This window comes from Macrotis lagotis, chromosome 1 (genome assembly GCF_037893015.1).
Source record: "Macrotis lagotis isolate mMagLag1 chromosome 1, bilby.v1.9.chrom.fasta, whole genome shotgun sequence".
In the NCBI taxonomy this organism is placed as follows: domain Eukaryota; kingdom Metazoa; phylum Chordata; class Mammalia; order Peramelemorphia; family Peramelidae; genus Macrotis; species Macrotis lagotis.
Window position 1 is genome coordinate 300,301,567 of NC_133658.1, and position 21,886 is coordinate 300,323,452.

At 34.0% G+C, this 21,886-nt stretch overlaps 1 protein-coding gene across 1 annotated transcript in view; it reads left to right on the forward strand.

The window, feature by feature from the left end:
• Positions 1–21,293, forward strand: part of LOC141494236 (liver carboxylesterase 1-like) — a 38,513-nt gene extending 17,220 nt beyond the window's left edge. Inside the window, exons 4-12 of the mRNA XM_074195330.1 lie at positions 738–842; positions 1,565–1,670; positions 3,615–3,652; positions 7,505–7,645; positions 8,802–8,883; positions 9,561–9,707; positions 11,829–11,954; positions 14,245–14,317; positions 20,933–21,293. Of these exons, the coding sequence (XP_074051431.1) occupies positions 738–842; positions 1,565–1,670; positions 3,615–3,652; positions 7,505–7,645; positions 8,802–8,883; positions 9,561–9,707; positions 11,829–11,954; positions 14,245–14,317; positions 20,933–21,164 (1,050 nt within the window). The 3' untranslated portion in view covers positions 21,165–21,293. The remainder of the gene's footprint in view (positions 1–737; positions 843–1,564; positions 1,671–3,614; positions 3,653–7,504; positions 7,646–8,801; positions 8,884–9,560; positions 9,708–11,828; positions 11,955–14,244; positions 14,318–20,932) is intronic.
• The last annotated feature ends 593 nt before the right edge of the window (positions 21,294–21,886 follow it).

The following is a 21,886-nucleotide window of genomic DNA, read 5'->3' on the forward strand; positions in this document are numbered from 1 at the left end:
TTCTGAAAAAGAAAATTCTAGGGTAAAGTCAACCTTGGCAATATCAGGTCACTAAAGAAAAATGAATACATTTTTAAAAATCCTTTTATCATTTATTCCTGTCCCAGAAGAATGGACAGCTCAGCCATTAGCATTTAAACCCTGACCTACCCTATTTGTTGGTCTAGATGGTATGTTTAACTAGCCATTTGGGTACCTAGGGCAAGTTTTAGAAAATGTGCCTTAAACAAAAAATATGAATCATTGGGTAGATTATCTTCTGAAGACTAACTGAGGTGAAGGTAAAGACTTTTGAAACAACAAACTTAGGTGGTGTTTGGAGAGACTGGAGGACTCTTGTTTGTTTGTTTTTAAATAAATATTTATAAAGTATACATTAGATTAAAGACAATATGGAAAGAGCTTAAAAATCAAAGATAAAAAGAAAAGGTTCTTGTTCTCAAGGAGCTTACATTTCTCATGAGAGCAACAACATATACATGGATGAGTTAGAAGTTTTTGCAGGTGTGATGCAGGTTTGGAAGGAATTCACCTGGGGGAGGAAGTGTAACAGTAGTTAACTTCCTATGTTAACCAATTGTTATTATAATTAGGAACTAAGCTCAATTATTTTATGCTGTGGACAGAATAGCCATTGTCATATTCTCTAAATTTTTATGCATTAGGAAAAGTCAGTTGCTTCAATGCAGTTATGGCTCTGCTCTGAAATCATTTTGATTTCCTTTTGTTCCTTTCAGATTGTATCTCCTTTGACCAAGAATCTCTTCCACCGGGCTATTTCCCAGAGTGGAGTTGTCCTTATGGAATCTCTATATAGTTCTAACATAAAACCAAGAAGTGAGGTAGACTTCTTGCATTTTTGTTTGTCTTTCATTCTCAAAGAAGAGAAAACATCAGGGAGGTGATGCTATGACAAATATGTGAACTGGATTTGAGTGAGGGGAGTGCTATGCAAAATCACCAGCCTCACTTTTTCCTCTGGAGCTATCTGGGTCCAGTGACCAGTTATGGATCAGTGTGACTAGAGATGTCCAGGATGGGGGATAGTCAGGGTTAATTGGCTTGCTCAGGGTCACACAGCTAGTAAGAGTCAGGTGCCTGAGAGCAGATTTGAACTCAGGTCCATTTAACTTCAGGGTCCATGTTGTAACCACTGCACCAACTAGCTTCCCTACACAACATTTAGAACTAAGAGAGATATAAGTAATTTTCTAGTTCAGCTTTTTCATTTTACATAAGGGACAACTGTCTTCCAGAGACATAACTTGTCCAAAGTCAGAGGTCATAAGGAGGCACACCTAGGATTTAACCCAGGTCCTTTGACATCATATCTAGTACTGCATATGCCGTCCTGTGGGATCATACTTTTAAGAACATACTGATTTCTTTTACTATCACTTCTTTGGTAAAATTTATTTCATGTTTCATTATTCTTCCTATATGGATAGAAATTGTTCCTGGAATATCGAAATGAAAGAGATAGATACATAGATATCAATGGAGAGGTAGATACAATAACTAAAGCTAGTTAGACCCAGTTTTTTGTATTTTTTTCCTTTGTCATAAAATTATAACCTTGATTGTGTGTAAAATAACTACTTCCGCCAGCATGGTTCATTGTATATGGCAGAAGACAGAGGAAGAGATCCTGAATACAACTCTTGAGATGGTAGGTGACAGAGTTCTGACCCAATAGCTCTTTAGCATGTTTCATTGTACATTACGATTTTTGAATTCTCCAGTTCCTCCAGGCAGCATGGATGGGCTCCTATGTCTGCAAAACTCTGATATTCAGAATTGTAGGTAGCTGTACTTTTAAGATTGAATCAAAATAGCTCTTCAATTCACTTTGATTAATGTACAAATCACCCATAACATGGGAAATTATTTTCAGGATTTCATATCCATTGTCTTTGTGTCCATCTGTCTGAGGCCAAGGAGGGTAGACTAGAAGATAATTAGAAATCCCTCATTATTTTACTATTCAATTAGTCAATTGCTCCTAGAATCTGTCATCCCATGGAAAACCAAGGTAGAGTGGAGTGGAAAGACACCTAGGAGTGGGAGAAAACCAAAATATCAGTCCCTTTCCTCACAAAGGGTTGTATGCTCAACATGGAAGAGGGTGAAGTGAATAAACATTTATATAGTGCCTGTTATGTTTAATGCTTTGCAAGTATTATTCCATTTGATCCTCCCATCCACCCTAGTAAATAGATACTATGATTATAGCATTATTATTCTCATTTTACATTTGAAGAAACTGAAACAGACAGTTTGTAGGGGCCTGAATGATCTAGATATTTTTCTTTATTAGAAAGATTTTATTTATTTTCAGTTTTACAATGTTCCCCTTGTTCTTGCTTCCCTCTGCCCCACTCCCCACAGAGGGCATTCTGTTAGTCTTTCCATTGTTTCCATGGTATACATTGATCTCAGTTGAATGAAATGAGAGAGAAATCATACCCTTAAGGAAGAAAAATATAGTATAAGATATAGCAAAATTACATAATAAGATTACATTTTTTTTCTAAATTGAAAGTAACAGTCTTTGATCTTTGTTCAAACACTGCAATTCTTTCTCTGGATACAGATGGTATTCTCCATTGCAGACAGCCCAGAATTGTCCCTGGTTGTCGTACTGATGGAATGAGCAAGTCCATCATGGTTGATCATCATCCCAGTGTTGCTGTAAGGGTGTACAATGTTTTTCTGGTTCTGCTCATCTTGCTCAGCATCAGTTCATGCAAAACCTTCCAGGCTTCCCTGAATTCCCAACCCTCCTTGTTTCTAGTGTTCCATGACATACATATACCACAGTTTGTTAAGCCATTCCCCAATTGAAGGATATTCACTTAATTTCCAATTTTTTGCCACCACAGAGCTGCTATAAATATTTTTGTACAAGTGATGTTTTTACCCTTTTTCATAATCTCTTCAGGGTGTAGACCCAGTAGTGGTATTGCTGGATCAAAGGGTATACACATATTTGTTGCCCCTTGTATAATTTAGATAAATGCAACAATTCTCTGCTTTTTGCCTAGACTAGTCAGGAATCTGTAGAATCTAGCGATCTTGAAACATTCAAAATGTTTCAGAAAATGTCATCCCTGGATAGTTTATAAAGGAGATAGTGAGGGAACTGTTTCTATTTTAGTTCCCAGGCCACTTTCAAAGTTTCTACTAAATTCAACTTTACTTGCAGAATTATATAAATAAAAAATGGTGTAGTTTTATTTCCTTTACTTTTCACCTGAAGTAATGAGATGAGTGTGAAAAAAAAGAGAGGGATGTTGAAGAGTTTGCCTTATACAAAAGATGGAAAAAATCCTTGTTATGTACAGACCTACATGTCTCAGAACTCTTTTTTCAGAATCTTAGAATTAAGGATAAGTGGGAGGAGTGATTCAGAACTTGGAAGGATAACTACAAAGCTGAGATCCAACAGGGCTTATCATTCTTAATAGAATCCACTTCTGTGGATTGTGTTGTGGGGAGTAGGGATCAGAACCTCGTCTACTTCATCCCTGAACAGAACTTGACATTTTCAAGAAACAGCAAGACCAACTCTTTTTGAGAAGTTCTTTCACCTTGGTTGTTTTTCCCCCCACATAAATTATTCAGTTTGGATTTTTTTGGAGACCCTACAAAGGTAAATTGTCCTGGGCTTCTTAAGTAGAAATTTTAAATCTTGGTCCCTTAAGCTCTAATTAAACAAAAACAAATGAAATCATTCACTATCAAAAAAGGAATGAACTTCATTCTCTCACAGGGAATCATTTCAATCCTGTAGTGCTGACTTACCCAGTCCAAGATACACAAGTACATAGCTGTAGGGCCCTTTTAGAGATTGATCTTAGCTGAGTTGTTGACTGCTTCAGTAACTTTTGGAGATAAGGTCAAGGCCTCAAAGAAACCTGGATGATTTTTTTTATCCTGTGAGGTTAATATTTGGTACAAGATGACCTAAAAGATGGTTTGAACTAATTATTAAATCAAAGAATGATTTGACATTTTGGAGATTCCAATTTTTAGTTTAGCAATAAGGAACATTCTCCTCAGCTCTTCATCTCCCATCACCATCAGTACCAAGTTAGTTGTCTCTTTTAGTTAGTTGCCTTGTATTCATAGAATACTTTAGACTCCCTTCTCTTAAGCCTTGACATTAATTTATACTAAAGAAGTCCTATTAGAATAAGTAGAAGACTAATTAACTCTACTGTCTCTAAATATGGGCCCCTCCTGAATCTCTCGAGCTCATCACTCATGACTTTTCTTCAGTCCTGACTTGTACAAAATGGAAATATTTCCTCTCTTTTTGATTTAATTGTCATAATAAACTGAAGGACTATCTGCGTATTCTAGCTTAAATAAATGACAATGTAATAATAGTAGAAAGAAATGTTGATTAAGAGCCAGGAGATCGAAGATTATTCCAAAAGTTCAGACTTTGCCATCTATCAATTAGGAGAACATGATAAACTCATATCTCCCTTCCTGAGCCTCAATTTCCCAATCTGTATAAGTAGAGAACATAGAATTCCTTTTTTACAGTTGAATATGTTTACTGAATGCAGGTATTAGTTGGTTTTAAATTTTGTATTTCCAGTGACTAGCACATAACAAATATATTTGAAGACTATAGACTTAAGAGCTGAAATGGCCTTATGTTGGAGAACACCAAGTTTCAACTACCTCCATTTTACATTAAAGGAAACTGAAGTATAGAGAGGGGAAACTTACTTGCTCAGTGTCGTATAGGTACTATTTACTGAGATAGGGTCTGAACCCAGGTCCTCCTGATTCCAAGTCCAGGACTTTAAACACTACATGACTCTGACTCTTAATAAATGTATGTTGATTTGAAAATTTACTGAGTTAGGAAGACCTGATTCAAATCTGGATTCAGATACTTACTTTCTGGGCAATTTCTGTTTGTCTCATTTTCTTCACCTGTAAAATGGGACTAATAATAACTATCTTGAAGAATTATTGTAAAGTTCAAATAAGATAATATAAAAAACTCTCAGTACCGTATCAGTTACAAGGGGGCTACTTAGTATAATATAGTAAAATAAATGTTCTTTCCCTCTCCTTCTTCTTCCATTCATTGAATAGGGAGTAAGGTCCCTTGTTGTTCTGTCCCCAAAAGACCTTGAACTCTTTTGTGATTGTTTCCTTATTTGTAAAATGGGGATAATACTGATGCCATCTAATTCATAGCATTGTGAAGAGCCAATGAGATATTGGATGCGAAAGGGGTTTGTCAACTGGAAAGAATGATTGATATACATCTATTCACACAAAGATATATTTGTTGGTGAAAAAAGAAACTGGGGGCTGCTTTAAGAAAGGAATAACTTTGCCTCAGTGAAACTTAAAAAAACACATAGAAGAGAGCAGAAGCAAATTGAGGAGACATGGAGAAGTAGGGTATTTATTAGTATCTTTAAAGTAATTTTAATATATACTTTAAAATAGTTGTATATAACAGGAATTTGTGGTTTTGTATTAAATTCTATTTCTTTACTTTTGGAAGGATATAAGCATTTATTTAGTGCAGGCACTGTGCTAATCACTTTACAAATGTTATCTCATTTGAGGAAACTGAGGCAAACACATTAAGTGACAAATCCATGCTCTTATAGCTAGGAAGTACCCATGGCTGATTTGAACCCAGGTTTTACTGACTTCCAGATCCAAAGCTCTGAATCCTGTCTTATATTCCTAAATCAATTATGTTCATGTTTGTGTATGTTTAAGTTCATAATTCTAAAAAAGCAAAGAAAAAATCAAAAGGAATATTAGCCCTGCAATAAGGAGCAGGCAGTACCTTGATGCTCCTCTTCTGCCTGGTAAGAGCAAGTCTGGAATATTGTATTCATTTCTGGGGGGCCACCTTCTAGAAGATAGGGATAAGGATGGTGAGAGGCTTATTTCTAGTTTACGATGTGGGAAAAGAGCCAGGGATATTTTGTTTGTAGAAGACTTGAAGGACATCATAGCAGTCTTTAAGAGCTTAAAGGTCTATTATTCTAAAGAGGGATTAGACACATTAGGAGCCTGGAGTGCAAGTTTCAAGGAGGTTAATTTTGATTGCATGTCTTACACAGGAGCAAGTTTCCCATCAACCCTTCCCTCTCCCAACCTCTCATTTAAAATCTTCAGTAAAAGACTAGAAAACACCTATTGGTGATATTGAAGTGGGGATTTTTTTTCCTTTTCTGGCATAGGTTAGATCAGATATTCCTTTAGATGCCTTCCAACTCTGAGATTTTGTGATTTTTTTTCTAAACAGACATAAAACAGAGAATTAAAACTATATAAACATATAGATTTAAGCATAGAGTTATAGATTTACATAGACTTAAATACACTAACTAAATTTACATAGACATTATATTCTTAAAACAATAATAATAATGTTTGTCTTTCATTTTTGAAGAAGTACATGACATCAGAGAGGTGATGCCATGAAAATCATGTGAATTGGATTTGAGTGAGGGGGGCACTGTGCCAAGTCACCAGGCTCACTTTTTCCTCCAGAGTCATCCAGGTCCAGTGGCCAGATATGAATCAGGATGACTGGAGATGGCCCTGTATGTGAGGCAATCACGGTTAAGTGACTTGTCCAAGGTCACACAGCTAGCAAGTGTCAGAGGCTCGATTTGAACTCCCATTTTCCTGATTCCAGGACCAGTGCTCTGTCCACTGCACCATCTAGCTGTCCTCCCTATCCTTATTCTTATTACACAAAGTATAAATTAATGTCAAGGCATAAACGGCATAAAGATGTGAAAGAAAACAATGATGGAAGACCACTTCACACCTTTTTCCTACAACCTTAAGAAATAGTCAATACAAGTTTTTTTTTGTTCCCATCTTAGAAAGCCAGAGAATAAATAACTAACTCATAACATAACAAGGAAGTATTGGAGTATTAGAGTCAGGACCCTAATTTTAAAATTCTAATTTCAGTACCTTTTTTATGTCCCAAGGTATAATGAATGATTTCAGATGCTGGAGAGAGCTAGAGTGATCAGGTAAGGATTTCTGGGGAGGGGGAGCTGTGGGGGGAGGGAAGTTTCAATTTGGTTTTGACCTTGAAAAAATGAGGTGAAAATGAATAGTTGATCCAATAATTTCTTAGCATTATTTATGACTCACTAACTAAACCTGACCAATCTTTCTAAAGGATCAGAGTTTGTATTCTGATCTTTTTCTTTATTTTTGTTAGCAGCAAATAATTGTACGATTGGCAAAAGTAATTGATTAATAATCATTTATTAATGACTAATAATTAGAGCTAAAGACACTATCCTTAGCATGTCTTGTCATTCAGAGACACAATTCAAAGTTTCACATCCTCTTCTCTGTTGTGCCAATCCTTAATTACTAGGAATATGACAACCTATAAGTCATAGTCATACAAAACTATACAATTCAATTTTGGGGGCAAGGGAGGGAAAGGAGAGTGGATATATAATTTTTTATTTTTTTGTAGAAAATTGCATTCATAACGGCAATCCTGGATGGAGTATTTTCCCCTAAAAAACCCAAAGAACTCCTTGCTAAAAAGCAGTTCAATCACATGCCCTACATTGTGGGAATCAACAACAACGAATTCAGCTGGCTTCTTCCAACTGTAAGAGTCCTTTGGTTTCTTCTCGAATTTCATTCTTTCTTTTCTTTTACAGGGCAGTAATCCTTTTCTAAATTAATTTATAACTTGATAAGATTTATCTGTTACTGCTGCTTTTCAGTGAACTCAATGCTCTTAAATCCTAACTCCAAGAAGAAGATTATTAACCTTGGTGAAGTCTATGGAAGTTTTGTCTACACAATGTTTCTAAATGCATAAAATTAAACACATGGGATCATAATAGATATAAACTATCCTGAAATACAATTTTTTTAAAAAAAATTCATGAACTCCACTTTAATCATTAATACCTTGTGATCTCTTCTACCTCCTTCCTATTAAGTGAAAAAAAAAAAAGATTTGTATGAGGCCCTAGATTGAAGTCCAAACTTCTTGTGCAATATAGAGGAAATATGGATGGCATCATAGAAAAGGTGCCATTTTGGGGGATATGAGGACCTACACATGAACTATCTGAATTAGTCGCTATCTATATGACCTTGATCAAGTCATTTCTATTGGACCTTGGTTTTCTTATCTGTAAAATGAGGTCATTCCCCTAGATGATCTAAATTCTGTGACAAATGAACTCATACTCAGTAATAAATAACTATTGTTCATGGTTTAGGATGTTACCTCTCTTAGTGAGACTTGCATTCTAATAAGGGCACACAGGTGACTTAAAGGAATGAAGCTCAGACAAATGGAAGACAAAATACAAATGGAAGAAATGTTCTCTATTGTTATTCTTAGAAATGGAAGGAAGTAAACAAGCATTTATTAAACTCCTGCTTTGTAACAGGCACCATTCTAAATACTTTCCAAATATTACCTCATTTGATTTTCACATCTTCAATCTCAGTGTTTCAGGTCTTTCATAGATAAGTCCTTTCAGACAGAAAGCTGGGTACTGCATGCTGACTGACCCTTTTGAGGCTTAAGATATGGTATCTTCTGTTTCCATGATTTAAAAATTGTTTCTCATATGACTGCTTTTTATTTTTGCTATAAGCCAAATGGATTCACTGAACTAACATCAGAGAATTTTGTTCCACAGCCTAAACTGAGAGTTTTTCTTCCTTGTTTCTCACAGGCTGCTTTAATTCCATTTGTTTATCGTTTCCTAGTGTTTTATGTGCATTTTGGTTCTTTTGTGTAGCTCATGCAGTATCCTCCAATTGAAGACAGAATGGATCAAGAGAAGGCGATGTTGCTGGTTTGGAAGTCCTATCCACTTCTTCTAAGAGAGCTTGAACAATGACTATCAGAAGCGGGAAGGAACTTAAATGATAGGCTGTTAGGGAAAGCAAGGATCTTAAAGCACAGAAGGACTCAAAGAACCTTAAACATTTAATTTGACATCCTTCTTTTATAAACTGAGCAAATCAAGTCCTAGACCAGAGAAATTATTTCCCTTAAGTCATGCAAATATCATGTGACTGAACCAAGTTAATGAATATTCCATGGTATCATGATTTTTCCTATTCATAAAAACATTCTCAGAAGAAAGTATTTTAACTTGGTAGAAGAATTAAACTATAACCTCTCCCTTTGATAAAGTAAAAGCCTGTGGGAAAATTCATGTAATGGTTTAATGCCACATTGATTAATTTGTTTGTTCTCCCTCTGAAACAGCCCCATGGCATATTGTTCATATTTCACTCAGTATATTAAACTTTTGATTACAGTTATGCTTGTTATATCATTTCCCTATTTAAATGTAAGCCTTGATGAGTGGAGCCCTTCTTATTCATTTCTGTATTTTCCAAAGAATCTGATATATGGACTCAGCACATATTAAAATGCATTAACATTGTTAGAAAGAAATTGGTTGTGACAATGTTATGTGGAGTATACAATTAATAAACAGAAAAAATGAATAAATAATTAAACATTTTAAACTCAATTCTCAACTTGTTCATTTCAGAAAATATTCTTCCTTTGATAACTGAGGAGTATCTTGGCATTACAAATGATACTGTGAAAAAGAAATCTCTATTCATGGAAACGATGGGAGACTTCTTCACTGGGATCTCAATAGTGATGGTGGCACGATTTCATATGGGTGAGTTATGATGGAAAACGGGGAAGAAGGTAATGACAAAACCAACTTTAGCTCTCCCATGTTTTGGCCAAAGATTCTAGGTCTTAAACCTATTTGGGATAGGCATTACTTAAAAGTTGAGTAGACTTTTTTCCACATAAGGAAAAGAGTACTGGACTTGGATAGAAGAAGATATATCTCCAAATTCTATCTGGGATTTAGGACAATAAATAATTCTCCTCATTTTTAGTGCTTTTTTCCCATTTAATGACTTATTATTTTCATACCCCTTCTGCCTAACTAAGGGGCTACACCCAGTCCTTGCTCTGTGCTATCATCTCTAATCTCTATACTCTTACTAGGTGATCCTTCAGTTTTCATGAATTGAATTATCATACTATGAAGATGACTCCCAAATTTCTCTTCAGTCCTGTCTCTTTCCTGAGTTTCAATCACTAATTTGCCTATTAGACATTTAAAATTGTATTTAGCAGAGATTTCTCAAATTACACATGTTTAAATCATAACTTATCTTCTCACTTAGCTCCACTTTTTTTCCATTTCTCTTTCAACCTTCCATATTTCTGTCAAGGATCCTTTATTATATAACTTAAATTTCATCCTTGAATTTTTATTTTCCTTCACTTTATAAAGGGAAAGCAGTTAAAAATTTCATCTCTTCTATTTCCACAGCATCTTTGACATCCATCTTCTTTCCACTCACACAACTCATTCAGATCTTCATCACTTCTTAACTGACTGTTGCTATGATCTTCTCATTGATCTCCTACTCCAAGTCCTTCTCTCCCTTAATTTATACTCCACAAACTTGAAAAATAATTTTCCTTCTGTATAGGTCTGACCATATTACTCACCTACTCAGTATGCTCAGGTGGTTCCCTGTGCTCCCTAGGAAGAAATATAAATCCTTCTCTTTGTCACTTAAAACCTTTCAAAACCTAGCTCTAATTTACAGTTCAACCTTCATTTCACACACACACACAAACACACACACACACAAACACACAAACACACACACACAAACACAGACACACACACACACATATATATATATATATTTCCTGCAAATTTACAGTCTAGCTAAACAGTCCTTCTTGATGTTTCTCACACCCAGAACTTCTCTTCCATCTCTTTTTCTTTGTAATAATTATAATCCTTGTTGCAAAGAACTCCCTTTTTGTTTCCACCTTTTTTCCTTCAAGGCCTATTTGAGTACCACTGTTTACAGAGTTTTTCCTGATCTTCCAGAGACTAGTGTCCTCTGTCCCAAAGTCTCCTCATATTTTACATATATTATGTATATAGTTATGAATGATATGTATGTGTTATTTTCATCAATTGAATGTAACTCCTTGAATTACAATAAATTAGTTATTTATTTCTTTTTATGCCTAGTGTATGGCACAGTGCTGGTCACTTATCAGCTACTCAACAATGCTTATTGATTAAAATTATTGCTAAAGATGAGAGGTTTGTATTGTTATCAAGAGACATTGTTCTTCATAGAATGAGGCCAATATTCAGGTAGTTACATCATGATGATACCCAGAGCCTAGAATCTGGAATGAGCTGTTTTGTTCAAATTATCTTGATGACTAGCAGTTGAGAATGCCACAAAGGAGAATCCTACATCAGATAAGGATATATTGTCCAATATAATAGGTTTTTAGCCAACTTTAAGTTTCTTTGATCAGGGACCCAGAGAACATATTGCTTACTGAATTATCATTGCATAGGCATCAATATTAGATTGTCTTTATTCAGTGTGGCCCATCAACCCTGTATGTCTCCATTGGCTCCTTCAGGTCTACTGTGTCTCTAGGATCTAGAGTCATAGCATTATAGAATCATAAGTCAAGAGACAGAAGGGATTTCAGAAACTATTTAGCCCAACCTTTTCATTTCAGGTGAGGTAACCAATGTCCAAGAAGGTGAAGTGATTTGGTCATATAGGTAATAAATATTAGAGATGGGAGTTAATTTCACATAAGGTACCAGATCACAATCTGTTCACAGATTTCCCACTATCCCCTCTGAACTCTCTTGACCCTTTTAAATATATCCAGATTAAGGGGCTTGAAATATTGAGTTTTCCATTATTTTCTTTCTTTTCGGCTTCAGGTGCACCCACTTACATGTATGAATTTTTACATCGTTCAAGCTTTTGGGGAAACATGAAACCAGAATCTGTGAAGGCAGACCATGGGGATGATATTTTCCCTGTCTTGGGGGCTCCATTTTTAAAAGGTGATGAACCTATGCTGGTTAGAAAAGCCTTATGAAAAAATTGACTACTAACTTCCATGTTGCTTGTTCCAATAACATTGTGAGATAAAAAGAATCAAATGAAAGCAAAAATTTGGAGATCTTTTGATAGGATTAAAAGGACTGGATAAATATAAGAGCTACTTATTATTTAGGCTTTATTATTCACAATTTATAGGTAAGAAAACAAGGACCAGAAAGAAATGATTTGACTCAGGTTTTGACAGATATGGGGTAGAGCAAAGGACTTTTATCTCTCAGTCCCAGGTTAACTTGACCGGGCAATCTGTCCTAAACCTTATGTGTCACCAATAAACAAATCTCTCTTTTTGCTTAATTCAACCTTGAGGATACATTAACAGAAGGAAAGTTTTGAGAAGACAGAGGATGTTTCTGCTCTACCCTTTTTCCTCTGTTATGGGCACCACATTTTAATAAGGACATTAATGAGCTGGAGATTATCCAGAAGAAAGTAAACAGGATGGTACAGGACTATTAGGGGCAGGTTTAACATTAGCACCCTCTTAATTCAAGATCAATTTTGAGGGCAAAATGAGGCACTCATATTGCATTGAACTATTAACAAAAGGTGGTACACTTAGTCCTTATGTGGTGAGGTCACATAACAAGTATTGGCATTTAGTTTCTATATATGTAACTCTTTTGCCTCAGTAGACTTGGTCATGAGGATTCTCAGGTCTTCAGCTATTCATAGAGTTATAGGTTTGGACTCCATATTGGAGAGACTGTTTTATATCTTAAGTGATTCAGAAGTTGCATTAAGGAAGTCATAGACCAAAAATATCCTTTTTATTTTCTTTTTTAGGTTTTTGCAAGGCAATGGGGTTAAGTGACTTACCCAAGGTCACATAGCTAGGTATTTATTAAGTGTTTGAGGCTGGATTTGAACTCAGGTACTCTGACTACAGGGCTAGTGCTCTATCCACTGTCTCATCTAGCTGCTCCCCAATAAGATCTTAACAAAAAGTTCGTTGTGTTTTGGGGAAAATTAATCCCTACAGTGCAGAAAAATAGGGAGAACCCTAGTCCTGTCAGCATGACCATACCACATGAAGAATGCTTGAAAGAACTGGGATCATTTAGCCTCTAGTAAAGACATTTGTGGGACTAAATGTCTACCATCAAATATTTGAAAGACTATCCTGTGGAAGTGATACTAGGAATATTTGGACTGAACTAGTCAACATGGATGGTAGTTTCAGTAATTTGGATTTTGGTTCCAATATAAAGAAACATTTCCTAATAATAAGATTGTCTAAAAGCATTCTTATTTTGCTTCTGGAGGTAGTGGACTCTCCATTATTTGTAGTCCTATATTAGAGGTTGGCTGATCACTATTGTTGTGGCTATTCTTGAGAAGATACCTGTTTATGATGAATTGGAACAAAATCAGAGATGTTCTGATCCTAAATTCATTTCTATTGGTTTATTTCCATGGGTTTTCAAGAAGGCTTAGCTCCAAGGGCTTAATCACAGATCATTTACTCTGATTTGGAAGGTGCTTGGAGAGAGAAGAGAATCAATGTTGATTTCATACATGGACAAGTCTCCATAATTCTAGGTGAACACATACAGTAGCATTTTTGAGGTTAATGAAATTGCCATGATATTGTAACTCATCCATTTTAAAGCATTGGCCCCCTATAATTTCCTCCAGTTTAATTTTGTCTATATGTCACCATTGGACTTCTGGCAATTAGGTATTCCCTACTCTGAGAGAAAAATCTAAGTCTAGTCATCATTTACCTTTGCCTTTTAAGGGTCAATACTAGCAATGGCTTTCAGATTTTTGGTTTTAAACTGGAAATATTAAAATTATGGATTTGTAGTCAGGGCCTCAGGGTTCAAATACTAGCAGTGTTCCTTATTATGACTTGGACAAGTCATTTAACTCCTCTGATACCCGGTTCTTTTATCTAAAAAATGAAGGAATTGGACTAGATAGAGTTCCTTACAGCTCTAAAAAAAGTTCCTATGTAATACCCATCAGTATTATCTTCTTCACTCTCTCTATAAGTTCTAAAAATTAATACTTAGGAAGACTTAAAACAAAAAACGAGGGAGGTTTATAAATAACTTCAGGGCATTGCCTTTATATATCAGGATGGAGCATCATGTAAAGTAGAAGATCAAGGATAATCATAATGGTAAGAGGAAATTCAAGTGAAAGGAAAGAGTGGTATGAATTAAAGACAAATATTGTTTCCAACTATATTCATCCCATACTAATATCTTTGATATTCATCTTCAGAGGGTGCTTCAGAAGAGGAGAAGCAACTTAGCAGGACAATGATGAAATACTGGGCCAACTTTGCTCGAAATGGGTGAGATTTTTTAACAAATGAATGGGAGAGTTTAGTACCTAAATACTAGATTATTTGTCTCAGAATTTTTAATGAGTATCCTATTTTTTCTTAAGATTGTAGATTTCTTAAGATCATGATAAAGTCCACCTAGTTCAACCTCTTCATTTTCTTTTGAATTTGATTTTTGAATTAGCAAATATTCCTTCCTCCTCCCATTGAAAACAAAAATCTTTCTAAGACATATGAATGGTCAAACAAAACAAATTTAGACATTATTTGTTTTGTCTATCAAGAGAAAGAGATGTATAATGCTATCTATCTATCTATCCATCTATCTCTCTATTTTTCTATTATATATAATATATAAATTATATAGCTGTTTATATACAAATGTATGTATATTTGGAAACATATACACATATTATTACATGTATGAACATCTGGATGAATATTTGCTCTTAGATATGTCATGACAGACAGAGCTGTCAGGAATTAGGTATTTTTTCATCATAAATTCCCTCGAATTGGCCATTATATTGATCAAAGATCTTCAATCTTTCAAAGTTATTTGTCTTTATAATATTGTTCTCCTGGTTCTGTTCACCTTATTCTCTAACATTTCTTATAACTGGCCCATATTTCTCTAAAATTTTATTGAAGCATGATAGCATTCAATCATATTCAAATACCATAATTTATTTCCTCAATCAATGGTCACCTCTCGCTTTCCAGTTCTTTCCTACAATAAAAAGAACTACTATCAACATTTTGTACTTATGATTCTTTTTCCTATTTGTTTGACTTTGTAGTAGTGTATTGTGTGCACAGTTTAAAATTTCTTGGGGATAATTCGAGTTGCATTTTCAAATGACTTAACCAGTTCACAACTCAACCAGGAGTGCATTAATGTGATTGCTTTTCCAAAACTCTTTCAACCTTCATTTTTTTCTTTTGTCAATTTAAACATTTGCATGAAGTGAAACCTCTCTAATTATTCATGAATTAGAATATTTTCTTTTCATCTGACAATTGATAACTTGGATTTCTATCTCTGAAAATTTCTTGTTCAAAACCTTTGACTACTTACCATTTTTGGGAAATGGCAATAATTCTTATAAGATAAAATTGGTTCCTTATATATTTTTAAATGTCACCTTTATCCAAGAGACTGTCTTCAAAGATCTTCTTCACTCATTTACTTGCATCTTTTCTAATTTCAAATGTATTGGTTTTGTCTGTGCATAAACTTTAAAAATTTTAAGTAATCAAAATTCTTCATTTTACTCAAGTGAGCCTCTCTAAGTCCTTGATTGGTCAAGAAATTTTCGACTATCCATAGATTTTTCTTGTAATTTATTTATGATGTCACTCTTGATATTTAAGTTATATTCCAAATCAGAGAATACCCTGGTCTACATTGAGATCATATTCTACACCTAATTTCTGTCATAATGTTTTCAATTTTCTCTGTAATTTTTGTTCAAAAGTAAGTTCTTTCTCAAATAGCTAGGACTTCTGAGTTTATCAAACACTAGACTACTGTATTTTCTTGCACTGTTTATTGAGTAATTGATTTAAACTAGGTGGCATTATGGCTAGAGTGTCAGGTCTACAATCAGGAAGATTCATGTTTCTGAACTTAAATCTGACATCAGATACTTAGTACCCATTGCAAGTCACTTAACTCTGCTTCACTTACCTCACCTGCAAAATGAGCTAGAGAGGGAAATGGAAAACCATTCCAGTATATTTACCAAGAAAACCTCAGAAGGGGTAATGAAAAATCAGACATAATTAAAAATGACTGAACAATAACAATAACAAAATATTGTGTAATTAATCTGCTCTACTTATCAGGATCTGTTTCTTAGCTAGTTCTAATTTGTTTCAGTGATTACTGCTTTTTAGTAGAGTTTGAACTCTTATATTGCTAGATCTCCTTCCTTCCCATATTTTCATTATTTTCTTTGAGATGTTTTACTTTTTGTGGGGAGAGGTGAAAGGCAATGGGAATAAGTGACTTGCCCAAGTTCACAATTATTAAGTGTCTGAGGCCAGATTTGAACATAGTTCCTCCTGACTCCAGGGTTAGTGTTCTATTCAGTGAGACACCTAGCTACCATTTTAAAATTTCTTTATAAAGTTATATTCAAGTTCTTAAATTATTAATTTTGTGGGGGTTAGCCTTGTATAGGTATAGTATCGTTTAGGTACATTAAGCTCTTCTGCTATTATTGCTATTTTACTATCTATTTCTACCTATAATTTTTTTAATTTTTCCTGTAATTATTCATATGCTATGACATTTGGAAGATATATTTAACAATGATATAAATTCATTGTCTTTGATACCTTTCAATAAAACATAATTTATCTATATGTTTTGAGTAAATGTTTTTATTACTTTGTCAGAGATCATACTTGCCACCCTTGCCTTTATTTTTACTGAAGCTAAAGCGTAATAGATCTTGATCCATCCCCTTATTTTAACTGAATGCATATTCTTTCAAATATATTTTTGTAAGCAATATATTATTTGAATTTGCTTTCTAATCTTCTATTTGCTTTAGTAGATATATTCCATTCAATCCTTTCTACTTTATTTGTGACTTTATCCAATTCATGTTTATGATTATGATTCATTTTGAATATTTTTCAATTTATTTATATGATATGCAATTATATTTATTTGATGTATTATACACAATATATTTATTATTAATATTCCCTCTTATTATTTTTCTTCTCTTTATGAAGAGGTTGGTAAAGTGGTCATTACTGATGCTCTAGGAGAGATGCAATCTGCTTCTGTTCCCCTGCTCCTCTTCTCTTTTCCCCCCCTCAGAGGCTAATCACAGGTTTTTCTTTTTTTACCTTTCCTCTTAAACCCCACTTCAAGATCTCCTTTTGATGATAGTTAGCTTTGTTTAAGACTAATTCCTCCTTTCATTTACCCTTTCTTTTCCCCCTTCCATTCTTTTTCCCCATTTACATTTTCTATGTTGAGCAAAATATATTTCTACAGTTACTACATATTTTCTACCCTCCTTTGAAAAGTCCAGGTGAAAGTGAGTTTCAGGTATTGCCCATTTTTAATCACTCATTCCTCTTTATTTATCAGTTTTACTTGTGCACCAAAATTATATGCAATAATGTTCTCTGTCTTTCCCTTCTTTATCCTTTCTAGTCTATAAAATTTAGCAAAACATTCCAGCAAACTCTATCATCTCTAATGATGTTAGGATTCTGATGGGACACAAGTTTCTTCTTCCCATATTAGAATGTCAACAATATATCCTTGTTTTAATCCTTAGTATTGCTCCCTGCTTTTTATGTTTCTCCTCTCTCCTCTATTTGAATGTTAGTTCTGATCTTTTAATTAAGAATATTTGGAAGTTGTCTAATTAAAGGTCTGTTTTTATTTTATGGGTTTATATTCATCTTTTCTGGATAATTTTTTTCTTGAGTGTTAGCCTATACATTTTTACGTCCTTGGTTATTGAATTCTTTCTTTCTGGTTGATTGCTGTATTTATTCTTTGAGATGGAAGATCTGGATTTGGGCTTTAATGTTCTTATTATGGGTTTTTCCCCCAAAAGATAATTGAGAGATTCTTTCTATTCTCACTTTGCCTTCTGGTTCAAAGGGAGCTAGACATTTTTCATTCACAATATCTTGAAATGTGAAGTGTAACATTTTAAAAAAATTTTTCATGTTTTTCAGATAGCTCCATTATACTTAAAATATCACTTTTGTTTCAATCTGTCTTCCAAGTCAACTGTTTTTGCTATGAGAAGTCATATTTTTCTTTTTTATAGACTTTTGTCATTAAAAAGATTCTTATTGTTTCAATTTCTATTTGATTTATTCTAGTTTTCAGGGAATGAATTTCTTGGATAAGGTTTCATACTAGTGCAAACTATAAATTTTCTTTTTAATTTTTTCATGGTTCTCATTTATTTTCATTTTTTCTCTATAACTCTAATTTTTATCTTTGAAATCATTTTAAGACATGTATCTTTTGGGGCAGGTAGGTGGCACAGTCGCTAGAGCACTGGCCCTGGAATCAGGAGGACCTGAGTTCAAATATGGCCTCAGATTAACCTAACTGTGTGGGCTTGGGCAAGCCACTTAACCCCGTTTGCCTTGCAAAAACCTAAAAGAAAAAATTTTTTGAGTTCCAAATTCTCTCCTTTTTTCTGTCTCTTCCCCACATGTTGAGAAGACAAACATTATGATATCACTTATACATGTGAAGTCATGTAGAACATAGTTCTATATTAGGTTTATTGCAAAGAAATGAAATGAATAAGTATGTTTCAATTTACTACAAAAATGACTACTATAAACATTTTGTAGATATAACTTCTTTTCTTTGATATTTTTTGGGATAAAGACCTAGTAGTGGTATCACAGAGTTTAAGGATATGAACACTTTTATAATACATTGGTCATAGTTCCAAATTGTTCCTTTGAACATTTTAACTTAAAAACCCTCATATTTCATTTATTTTTTTTTGTTATATTTTGAAGTCATTTTCTTCTTCTTGGTTTGTGTCATGAAGGATTATGTTATTATGTTAAATTTTGATGGTGAGATTCTAATATCCTACTTCTGACTTTGGATTTTATGTTATATCCATGATTTTCATAAATATAGAGGAATGCCTACGTAATACTAATTTCCTTTTGCTACTTTCTCAAATTATTGAGTGTTGTGGCATCTTAGAAACAGCTGAGACTGAAAACTACATTTTAGTGTTCTCAAATGGGGTAATCTGGGGAAAATTCTGAACATCCTTTCCTTCTTGGTCTGAATGCAGTAAGTTGGGTTTCTGTTTGAGAATCAAAACTTTGGACTGGTCTCTGGTTGCAGTTTTAGTAGACTGCCTCTGGACTAAGCCAAAGATAGTTCCACTGGTTCAGAGGACAAAATTGTAGGCTTACTTTTGGCCTAGTATACCTTTCCCTGTTATTCCCCTTTAAGTTTCAGACTAGGCTAAGTGTTGTTCCTGATAACCCTTTCCACTCTGGGGGGTCAGGACCACATAACTGCTGCTTAGGAGACTGATTAGGATCTGTGATCATTCTTTTCCCTGGAAGATTAGTCAATGATACAACTCCATTTCTCAGCCTACCCTGAATCTTTGCCATAGAATTGGTTAATGAATTTTAGAGCCCTTGTTCCTTCTACCCAAGTAGATAAGGGATCTCTTCTTGGCGTACTGCAGGCTGACCTTCATTTAGTCCTAACCTGGCTAAATCCATGCAATGTGTTCCTGCCTACACAAAGTTCCTAAACTATTGTTTGCTCTGTATGAAGACTTGTATTTCCAAGGAGGAGTTTTATTTTGTATGTTTTATAGATCTTTGTAGAAGAGTTGCGGGGAAACCTTGGCTAAATTTCCAGAACTCCACTATCTTTCTTGGTTGTCCTTCAAAGTATTTTAAAAATAGGGACCATGGATATTCAGAGGGTTAAAGAACTGTTCAGGTCTTTCCACCGTGGCATTTTGCTTTCATTGTCTTCTCCTACTGATCTGTCTGCTTCTTTTCTTGTATCTTTTGTTGCTTCTTTTCCTTTTGTTTGCTCTGCTTCTGATGTTGCTGTTCTTTCTTTTGATTTTCTTTATCCTTTTTCAATATCTAATACTTATATTTCTTCCACTATTTGTTTTCCTTTCATCTGTTTATCCTGCACATTCTGCTTCTTCTTGTGCTTTGTCATTTGGTTTATCTACTTGTTTCTTTAGTCTCTTCTTAATGCTCTTCCCTTTTTTCTTCCTTTTTATTCTCCCTCACTTTCTTTTTTTCATCCTCCTTTTCTTCTTTTTATCCATCCTCTTCTTTTTATCTATCCTTTATCATTTCATCATTCTATTTTTTTCTCTTGAGTTACTATTGAGGAAGGGGAATAGTTTAGAAAAAGATAATGATATACTGGTCTAATTTTGCATTGATCAATAAAAAAGATATAACAGCCACATTTACAAAAACAGGGATTGAAATATTTACTTTAACTTCAATTTAATTCTTTCTAGAAATAAAATTAACATTTTTCTTTAATAATGCCTGGATATTTTTCAAATACTTCCCCATCTATCTCCTAGAGATTTTCCCTTATAATCTACATATATATATATATATATATATATATATATATATACATATGTATATAAAATAACGAAGAAGAAAAAAGGATCAGTAAAATTGATTGATGAAAACAATCTAACAAAACATGAAATATTCTGGACATAGTTCATTTTCACCTCTGTAAAGGATGTGGGTTTGGTATCACTTCATGATTCTTCTTTCAGGCTAATTTGGTCTTTATAATTTTCACAAAATTCAATTTTTAAAATGTTTTTACATTTATTCTTTGTCTTTACATTGCTGGAGTAACCATGTTTTTCTTTCCTGTCTTTGGTTGCTGTACTTTGCTATATTGTATGTCAGTCTTTTCATTCTTCTCTGTTTTTATCATGCTCATTTCTGATAGTACAGCAATATGCCGTTGTACTCAGGTTCCATAATTTGTTTGACCATTTCCCAATTGATAGAAATCTAATTAATTTCTATTTTTTGCTAGTATTGCTATAAATATGAAATTAATTCTAGCAATTTCATTTCTAGGGATCCTAATGGGGAAGGTTTGCTGAAGTGGCCAGCTTATGACCAGAATAAACAGCACTTAGAATTTGATATAAATCTTGCTATTGGAAAGAAATTGAAGGAGAAGAAGTTGGAGTTTTGGTCAAAGATTGAAAGTCAAAATATAGTATCTTCTGCTGTCCTTCAGTGCTCATTTTACACCCTGAATTCCATTTCTCTATTTCTGATTTTGTTGTCCTTAATCATTTCCTAGAAAAAAAGTGCCTTGCACTGAATTTTAAAATTCCTTTGCTTTTCCCCCATATTTGGTAAAAATTTTTTAGCATAAATATTCCCTTACCTCCCCCTCCCCCCCAATCTTGGTCCTAAATTTTAACCTCTAATTTGCCTCTTTATATTTTAAATAACTTTTTTTCTGAGAAATAAAGATTGAAATTCTATTGATATTTTCCTCTTGTTTCAAAATTCATAAATATATGCAACATGGATTAATATTACTTATTGAGGTCAATTCTTTTGTTAAAGACATTTTTTTTTTCTCTTACACCAAGGACCTCTTGAGGACAGGGCCTGCCAAACAGGAAGCTCAACTTCTGTTCTTGTGGACCCTTTACCCAAGGGTTTAATGGAGTAGAAGAAGGAAATTATCTTGGCGCCAGTAATTTCTCAGTACCTTGACCCTTTGTCCAAAAAGTCTATTGTTAAAAAGATCAATCCTTGTTTAGAGAGTGGTTGCTTTAAGGATCTTGGCTGTAACAAACAACATGCTCTTGAGGCTTTAGCCAAATATCTAATCTGAAACTATGTGTAATATTTAGGGAACTTCAAAATATAAGTTATTAATAAAAACTAAAGATAATAAAAATCATAGAGTAGGACATTCAAATCAGAATCAAAATTTGATCTTTAGTACATTATATCATCCCATACTTATTTTTAGGATTGTTATTTATAGGTCTCTGCATTTTTCCCTAT